This window comes from Castanea sativa, chromosome 3 (genome assembly GCF_040712315.1).
Source record: "Castanea sativa cultivar Marrone di Chiusa Pesio chromosome 3, ASM4071231v1".
Classification (NCBI taxonomy): Eukaryota; Viridiplantae; Streptophyta; class Magnoliopsida; order Fagales; family Fagaceae; genus Castanea; species Castanea sativa.
Genome location: NC_134015.1, coordinates 36,555,502 through 36,565,434, shown reverse-complemented (window position 1 = coordinate 36,565,434; position 9,933 = coordinate 36,555,502). Strand labels below are relative to the sequence as shown.

Genomic DNA, 9,933 nt, shown 5'->3' with positions numbered 1-9,933 from the left:
TTCCAAATCATTCTTGCTGGAGGACTGGACCCATTTTTCTCTAATCCTTCATAAAAGGATTCATTCCCTTCATAAAAAAAAGGAGGTAGAGCCAACAAATATTTCTTTTTCGATTCATCCCTGGAGTTAAATACCTCATTTAAGAATTGTTTTTGATCCAATCTGCAAGAATCAATAGAAAAGTTAAATCCTTATAGAAATTTGATATCTTTATTTTTGCCTATGCAAATAAATTTTTTTTCCATAGGGAAACATGATGTCTTGCTATGAAATTGCAGGTCTCTTTATTAGCCCTTATTTGTGGAGTACAATTTCGTGGAATGTAGATAGTGGTTATGATCGGTTATTAAAAAGAAGGAATAGTGTGTATTTTTCACAAATTTTTCTATAATAAAACTTATAAGTTCTTTTTCATTGTCAATCTCACTCTCATCTGCTATAAGTGAACCAGCATCTCTTTCACCATCATCAAGTAGAACAAAGTTAGTATTTGAGAGGATGAGAGCTGAATGAATGCACCGTTGTTGCCCTAGAATCCCAATAGAGTTTATGGGCACTTATTGTTCCTTTTTCCCCCTTTATATGTTAAATTTATGGATTTTTTTTTAATGTAAAAAAATTTTTAAACCCAAAACCATGTCATTTTTGAGAACTTAACAGCAAATCACCTAACTTTTATGGAGATGATATTATTAGTGAACTTTGAACTATATAAAATTAAGAATCTTTGTATTATTTAAATTTTATTTTTTAGTTTTTTTATTTAATATTTTTTGTTCATTTTTTTTATTTGCATGTGAAAAATATAGGTTGACTAGTAACCCAATTTGCTTGCTCATTTAGGATGACCCATTTTTGAAGTTTGAACCGAACCTGATTAACTTGACCTGAACCCACTTGCTAAGTCCAAAAATAAGGGAATAGAATGAAAATAAAATAAAGACAAAGTTTGGCTACAAACATAATTGTAGCCTAAGGCTATGTATCTCACTCAAAAAATTAACACTGTTATATATTTTAAAAATCTAAATCGTTAAATTGCATATTCTTTATGTTCATAATGCACGTATCAAATTTCGTGTCAATCAAATGTTATTTACTGTTTGATCCATTAACTTATTGTTTATGCATAATTTTAGACCACAAAAATTTGAAATTATCTAACTATTAATTTTTTATCTTCTGAAAATTTTACAAGTATGAAGGATTTAAGAAGAAAATGTAATCCAATAGTAATTTGTCAAAATTTACATCCAATATAAATATATTGAGTAAAATTGCAAGTTTAGGCTACAACTAGATTTGTAACTTGTTGGCTTCTTAAAAAAAGAAAAAAAAAATTGTAACTTTGTTCATAAAAGAATTGTTAAGTATTCCCCCTAGGGGTGTGTCGGTTCGGTTTTGGTCGGTTTTCTAAGTGATGGCCAACCGAAACCGAAATTTTCGGTGGGTGAAATCCTCAACCGAAATCGACCGAAGTAATTGGAAATCAATCGGTTTTGGTTAGATTTCGGTTTCGGTGGTTTTTTTCGGTTTCCTTATCATTTATTTTCTAAAAAAGCAAACAAAGAAAAAAAATCCAGAATATAAAAAAGAGAGGAAATTGAAAAAATAAACAAACCCACAATATAAACAACCAAGCACATGGGACAATCACAAATTCAAAACCCACTATTATTTTAGCTTCTACAATCATCTAAACCGATCTAATTGCACCTAGAATACAAGCATATACGCTAAGATCCGATCTAAGATCCAATCTTTTTAAAAAACAAACAAAACCCAGAAACATAATCGGATTCCACATACCAATTCAATCTAAAAAAACAATAAAGCTTCGATCTTTTTTAACAATTAGAAATTCAATACAGCAAAAAAAAAAAAAAAAAAAAACGAATTGACACCAAAGTTTCTTTGATATAAACAAACCGGCGTAGAAAGGCCGGCGTGTGGAGGCCGGCGTAGTAAGGCCGATGAGTGGAGGCGGCATGTGGAGTGGTGAGAGAAGAGGAAGGCTGAACAGTGAACTTGAAGAGTGGAGGCTGTGAGAACTGAGAATGAAAATGGGCTGTGGGTAGGGTTTTTAACTTTTGTTTTTATACTTAAATTAGATTAAGTTTAATTAGGTTAATTAGATATCTAATTAGTAATTAGTTTAATTATACTTATTCTAAAAATAAAATGAATACATGGAAAAGGGAAAAGGGCCGGATCTATTCCTATAATTCATTGATGATTCCTATCAAACAAGAAAGGGCTAGATTCTATAAAAAAAAAAAAAAAAAAAAAAAAAAAAAGGGCCAGATCATATAAAAGAAAAAAATGAAAGGCCCAAATGGTTTAAAAAAAAATGAAAAGGTCAATGGCAGGCCCAAATAAGTATAGGTATTATATATTATATATTTTATATAAAATATATTATAATATGTTCCGTTTGGTTTCGGTCGGTTCGGTGTATTAAAACTAAAAATCGAAACCAAACCGAACTGAAACCAAACCGAAATTTTTGCAACGGTTCGGTCGGTTTCGGCTGGATTTTTCGGTTCATCGGTTTTATGCACACCCCTAATACCCCCACCCCCCCCCCCCCTCTTTTTAATTTGAAAACGTTTTTTATTTGGAAGTTTAGTATAAAGGAAATGAATGAAAATCATTACCTTTTAAGTTCATTTTTACCCTTTCCAAAATAAGTCAGTAGAATACCTTTAAATAGATTTTTATCTGAATCCTCTATAATGCTCGCTTTCATAAAAATAGAAAGGAAAAAGGTTTGCTGATACAACAATTAAAGAAACTATTTATGTGTAATTTGAGTTTTGTTAATTGTTTATATAATACACATAGCTGATGTTTTCAACAAAAAAAAAATACACATAGCTGATCTTATTAATTGTCACCTAATAGGTTAAAAAAGAGAGGCTCAAACCTGCTTGGAAAAAGTTGACTGATACTCTAAGAATATTGGTTCATAAAATATTTGTAAAAAAATTTATGAGGAAAGTAAAAAATAATTAATTTTTTGACAATTTTTTATATTTTTTAAAAAAGTGGTATTAAAATTTATTTTAAAATAATTTATTAACAATTGACCTAACTAACCCAATATTTAATTCATCTTCATTTTTATTTTTTTAATCTAGCCTTCTATAGTTCTATTGCTAAAGTAATAAAAGTTCCATGTTTTTAATATTTATTTTTCTTTTTAATAAAATTCCAGACAGAACGGCTTGACTTGTTTATCAGCCCATGAGATGGACTTGTTATCAAACCGGCAAAACAAACTCAGCTTTCAGTAACCCCCATAGATATGTACATGTTTGCTGCAATTTCATCACGAAAATGCACCTTCTCTGTTTCTTCAAGCAATTCCACTCTGTATTCCCTATCAATCCCTACCTGTAAACTTCCATTTTTTATTCAGTCTCATAAGTCTAAACTCTAAGAAACCTCCTCAACTACCACCCATACGACATTCCAACCATATACTCTTCCTTCATTTATACACCCTTTTCCTTCTCTTTGAGACAAAAACCCACAAGACCCATTTCCATTTTTCTCCATTTCTGGTCTCAGAGTTGCATAGCAGTTAGCAAAATGAGGATTTGCATATGGGTTTTTCTTGTCCTTATCGTTTGTGGTCTTGTTTGTGGGATTAATGCTGACCAGACTGCGCGTACCGAGCGAATTTCAGGTGATTTTACTTGTTTGAAGTTTTCTCGATTGATTTAAGTGGAATTCTAAGCTGTTCTCATGTGCTCAATTTATGCATTGGCTGTCTATGTTGTCCATTGAACTTTTTTGCCAGTGACATGGATTTTTGGCAATTTGGTCCGGGCGTTTTGTTGTTTCTATGTTTCTACTATAGGTTCAAGTGTTGACAATTGGTAATTTTTTACTTCTGCTTTACTGGGATTTTGGCATTTGTAATATGTAACGTTCGAAATGGGATGTATGTATGATTGATTGCATTGGCGATGTGTTAGTTCGACACTAGTTAGTGATATATCGTTGGGGTTACTGTTTAATCATCAGTGAGATTTATGGGGTTATGGAATATCTTTTCCTTCCAAATGGAACTGGTATTTCAGCTTGAATATGATTGTTCGTACCAGTATGATTGTGTGTATATATATATATATATATATATATATATATATTTTTTTTTTTTTTTTTTTTTTTTTTTTTTTTTTTTTTTTTCAGTTTCAGTTATTAAAGATTAGATATTATTGACGGAAACTAGACCTTTGATTCTTGGGGAAAATTGAATTAGACAAGCACGTTGCCTTAAAATGGTTTTCAATAGCTTTCATTCTTAAACATTTCTGAGTGTGGTTTTTATATTTATTACCATTTTTTTACTCATCAAAAGTCTTGAGAATCTGGTTAAGAATGAATGTCATGTACAAGATTTTTGCTTCATATCAAGCACACGTGTCATGATTATACACATTGGACTTCACTCTGCTGTTGGCAGAAGGTGATTTGGACCAAGGTGATTAGCAGAAGTGCATATTAGTGATAGGCAGATCATATAGTACTTTCTGGCTTCACTGAGTTAGAAGAACATCATGTTTTCACACATGCTCATCATATAGCTCATGGTATTAGTTAAGATTGAGAATAATTATTTGGGATGTGATATGTTTGACTTTCCTTCAAAGCAGATTTCTAAGAAAAAGTTTGTTATCCCAACATTTTTTTTTTTTCTGAACTCATTAACAAACAATTGTGTCTTCACATTGTCGTCCAAAGTCTTAGATCAAACTGATTTATTGACTCAACTTGTGAACCACTTCTAAAATGCTTGCACTGGACTGATAAATATTTAAAAAAAAAAAAAAGATAAAGAGATTTTATTTGATCTCTAGCTGCTGGACACTGTTTATAAGGGCGTGCCAACTTTAATTTGATCAATTTCATGCTCCAGCACACTGACCATGTTGCTTGATAAACCCAAAAACTGAAACTTTTGAAAATTTATATTGTAGGCATACATAGCTTCTTTTCTGTTAGTCTTGATTGTAGAATGACTGGCAAATCATGATTTGAGCTTATTTCGGTGAAGCATCCAAAAGAATAAGTCTAAATTTAGTAGAGCAGGTTGACTCAGTTGGACTTTGAAGCATGAATCTTAGCTTTGGTTGGTCTTAATGATGCAGGAAGTGCTGGTGACGTCTTGGATGATGATCCAACAGGAAGGTTGAAAGTTTATGTATATGAGCTTCCAAGCAAATACAACAAGAAGCTTCTTCAGAAGGACCCAAGATGTCTGAATCATATGTTTGCCGCTGAGATCTATATGCATAGGTTCCTCTTATCCAGTCCTGTTCGAACCCTCAACCCTGAAGAAGCGGATTGGTTTTATACCCCGATATACATCACTTGTGACCTTACACCAACTGGCTTGCCATTGCCCTTCAAGTCTCCACGGATGATGAGAAGTGCAATACAGCTCATCTCTTCTAAGTGGCCTTATTGGAATCGTACAGAAGGGGCTGATCACTTCTTTGTTGTGCCCCATGACTTTGGAGCCTGCTTTCATTATCAGGTTAGAAACTTTTTATTTGAATGGACCAACGTTGTGGCTGGATATAAGGTTGCTATCTTTGTTGGGAATCCTCTCCAGGTTCATAATAGACGTGGAAGATAGATAAGTCTTGTTGAGTTGGTCAAGTGAGAAATTATGCAAAATTATTTGATTGGATTAATATTCAACTTATTTTCTTAGTACTGTAGCTTAGGTTATGTCATGTCAGCTTTGGCATCAATCTTCCACTTCCATTAGGTCATCAATCTTGTAGCCTCTTTTTCATTTCACAGAAAGGAAGGTGTCTGGATATCCCTTGGCCTTCTAAGTGAAACATTGAAATGTTTTTCTTTGAATTATGAATTAGAAAGGTGAAATGAAGGGTGAGGAAACCTACAATACTCATTTTAGAGAGGAAGAGACTGGTCATATTTATACTCATTTAAGAATAGATCAGTTATTGCATATTTCAAATTATCTAAGTAGCTTTCAACTCATTATGCCATGACCATAGCTGGGTCTACCCTTGCTCTTGTTGGGGCTAGTATGGCTTTGGTAACATGATATCAGGTTTTGCAGTGGGTATGCAAGATTATTGTTGTAACATAACAATCAAAACACACCTGTTCTTATATTTAAGGCCATGACTCCTCCCACTCCCCTTGCAGGGTACACTGCTGTTATTTGCATGCAAAATCATCTTAAATTGCAGGATTGCACATACTGATCATGATTAATGTAAGGTTCACTTCTGGTTTGTACTGTGTAGGAAGAGAAAGCTATTGAACGGGGCATTCTTCCATTACTCCAGCGTGCTACATTGGTTCAGACTTTTGGACAACGGAATCACGTGTGCCTAAATGAGGGTTCAATCACTATTCCTCCATACGCTCCCCCTCAGAAAATGCAAGCACACTTGATTCCCCTAGAGACCCCACGGTCCATCTTTGTCTACTTCCGTGGCTTGTTCTATGATGTTAACAATGACCCCGAAGGTGGTTATTATGCTAGGTATGCTCATACTGAACTTTTACAAGTAGTTTGTCACAATTGGGTCTGAAAACTTTGGTCAGGCATACAACAAATATGTGAGATGTCCTTTTAAGAGTTCACAAAGGAATGGATTATTAGAATAAAAAGGGAATGAAATTTAAAGTGATCTTGTTTTGCAGTAATATAAGGAATGGAAAGAATCTGTCTATGACAACATTACCATTATGCCCTCCTTATATAAATTAAATTTTTTAATATTATTATATTATTACCGGCAATTTGAGAAGAAAATAATTTTCTTAACCAAATAAACATTTTAATTATGTTGATATTATATTATTATAATATTTTTGAGAGAAATATATTATTATAATATTGTAATATAATGTAAAATTGTATTTTTATGTATTGCCATCATAATTGTTTTTTTTTTAATGTAGTAATTTATATATATTATTTTTAAGTGATATATTATAATATTTATTTTTATTTACTATTTGTTTGCTAAATAAATGAACATAAACAAGCTTTTTCCCAAGCCGAGGCTAAGTTGTTCATAAATAGGTCAATTCATTTACAACCCGGAAGGAATGCAAATTCCATTCCCTTCCCTTAAAATGCCAAAACTGATTCCCTCTATAAATGGGGGGATTGGGAGAAAATGGGATAAAAGTTTAGATAACCTTATATTAAAACTCCATTATTATATTAAGTCTAGCTCAAGCCTAGGTCTAGGGTTGTAATGGTTTTTTTTTTTGTTTTTTTTAAATGCTATAAGAAGACATGGTGTCCTAATTTGGATTTGGGTTCAGCCTTAATCTCAAATGTGATAACCTTATGTAGCATCTCTGAAGTTTTTGGGTCAATCATTTCCTGACGCTTTCGTTTAACTGCAGAGGTGCAAGGGCAGCAGTTTGGGAGAATTTTAAAGACAATGCACTTTTTGACATCTCAACTGACCATCCAACCACCTATTATGAAGACATGCAAAGAGCTATATTTTGTTTGTGCCCTCTGGGATGGGCTCCATGGAGTCCTAGACTTGTTGAAGCAGTGGTATTTGGTTGTATTCCTATTATTATAGCGGACGATATTGTTTTACCCTTCGCTGATGCGATCCCATGGGAAGAAATTGGAGTGTTTGTGGCAGAAGAAGATGTCCCTAACCTGGATACAATTCTTACATCTATACCACCAGAAGTGATTCTAAGGAAACAGAGATTGCTTGCAAATCCTTCAATGAAATCGGCAATGATGTTCCCACAACCTACACAACCTGGAGACGCTTTCCATCAGATACTGAATGGACTGGCTCGCAAGTTGCCACATAAAAAGAACATCTACTTAAAGTCTGGTGAAAAGCTTTTGAATTGGACTGCTGGACCTGTAGGGGACTTGAAACCTTGGTAATAGAAGTGGTTTAGCATTGTATTATGTTCACTGATTCTTAAGAGTCCTGTGCTGTATCAAATTGAGAAAAGTGTTGGCCTATACCAGAAATGTAATTTTTCCCTTTTTGGGTACTGTAATTTTGTAAAAATGGTACTTTCTGGAAATTCCTGAAGGTAATGTGTATTTTGCCATGTCCAGCAGCTAATTCAAAATTTTGCATTTTGGTTTCAAGTACTGTTATTAAAGATTGGTGGACTAATTTCTTGATAAGTTAAATGACTCGTAGATGTTAGCCAAAAAAAAAAGACTCATTGATGGTCAAAACTTTTTAACCTCTGTTGCCTCATCAGTGTCATGTGACTTTTGGTACGCAATCCTCTATATTTCCAACAAAACAAATGGAGGGGGATGTTGATGCAACAAGTTTGCAATGGCAAACACTGACAAATTATATTTTGCAAGAGCCAAATCATTTTCTAATTGCTATAAATTTTGTTCTTATGATCCTTTACTCTGTCGAAGTTGCATGCAGCTACTTAAGATGGCTGTCCCTTAAGTTATCACAAGGGTCGACTTAATGGGGTCAAGAAACCTGGCTCTTTTTTTTTTTTTTTTTCTTTGAGAAGAAGCAACCTGACATGTTGATCAGATAACTAGGGTCGGAATAATGGGGTCAAGTAACTTAACATATTGATTTGGATAGGTCAAAACTGGCAGTTTTTCATACAATCTTAATTTGGCCATTTGACTTTTTACATGATTTTATAATAATAATTTTATAGATTAGCCCAAAAAAAAATTTTATAGAGTAAATTTCTATTTTTCGTGTTAATTTTCTATATTAAATAGCCCAAATGGTTCAAGTGATAGTTCAAGTAATAATATCTTTCGTAAAAAAAAAAATTAAAAAATAAATAATAAATAAATAAAAATTAAAAAAGAGTAATAATATTCTTTGTGATATTTTATGTCCATGGCTCAAATCCTACATCCTAATATATGTTATTCATGGTATATTTTCAATAAGTACAACAAGTTCATGTATTCTTATTCTTTATTTAAAAAAAAAAAAAGAAGTAAAAAAGGTTAATGTTCACCCCGAAACTATAGGCTCAAGTGGTATTTACTATTTTTAACTCTGCCCAAGCCCAAAGTGTTCAATTGCGGGGCTAATCCCTTTAAAATCTTATTATTATTATTATTATTATTGTTTAAAATCTTATTATTATTGTAGCAAACAAAAAGTAAAAAATAATATTCATATTCTTGCCAAAGCAAAAGGTTGCTAAGATCTTAGCAATGTTCCATGTTCTGAGAATAAATTTATTTGTATACAGAACTTAGATCCAAGCACTACCCTGCGCCTGCGTCTGCGGTGCTGAGGTTTTTTTTAAGCAAGAGGGCTGTTTGTTCTGACCAAAAATGTTGTCAGATTAACTCTTATAGACCATTAGCTAAGCTTCAATCCGTGTTTATATTATTATTAAATTAAATTATTAATTACTAGTAACAATATTAACGAATGCGGCAGCGGCCCCAACCACTCCAACCGTGCTTCTTTTCCGAACTTTCAATGATTGCAGGACCGGGACCCAATTATGATGGAAGATGGATGGGTGTACCTGAAGGTCCAGAGTACATATTTTTCAAGTTAGAACAAGACTTAGACTTGCATTGCATATATGCTTATGCCCCCCAATCCATTGGCACTGGCACAATCTCAACACTCTACATTATCCTATTTATGGAAAAGCTTATATTATTATTAGAGATCTGAACATTCTAAACATTTTCAATTGAGTGAATCTACCACGAGGGACACTTAACACATTTGTGCTGCTCTTTAAACCGCACAGATATGTGGCAAATTAAGCTGGTGCTTAGAACAATACTCATAATTAACATCCAATTCAAACTTCCCTTTTGCAAATATATAGCTGATTTCAACCACAATATATAAATGTGTGTGTGTGTGTGATTTTTTATTATTTCTATTGATAAATTATTTTGTCATCAAATAA

At 32.9% G+C, this 9,933-nt stretch overlaps 1 protein-coding gene across 1 annotated transcript; it reads left to right on the top strand.

Annotated features, from left to right (window-relative positions):
• Positions 1-3,270: 3,270 nt before the first annotated feature.
• LOC142627322 (putative beta-1,4-xylosyltransferase IRX10) lies at positions 3,271-8,143 on the top strand. The gene is made up of 4 exons (XM_075801159.1): positions 3,271-3,691; positions 5,160-5,548; positions 6,297-6,538; positions 7,417-8,143. Exons 1-4 carry the CDS (start codon positions 3,595-3,597, stop codon positions 7,928-7,930), a joined length of 1,242 nt encoding a protein of 413 aa, XP_075657274.1. The 5' UTR covers positions 3,271-3,594; the 3' UTR covers positions 7,931-8,143.
• The last annotated feature ends 1,790 nt before the right edge of the window (positions 8,144-9,933 follow it).

Bases quoted from the DNA above. Each gene is read 5' to 3' on its own strand.
- LOC142627322 (XM_075801159.1), top strand. From the start codon at position 3,595: ATGAGGATTTGCATATGGGTTTTTCTTGTCCTTATCGTTTGTGGTCTT. The intron at 3,692-5,159 runs GTGATTTTACTT...TTAATGATGCAG, and splicing joins GCGTACCGAGCGAATTTCAG to GAAGTGCTGGTGACGTCTTG. The intron at 6,539-7,416 runs GTATGCTCATAC...GTTTAACTGCAG, and splicing joins GAAGGTGGTTATTATGCTAG to AGGTGCAAGGGCAGCAGTTT.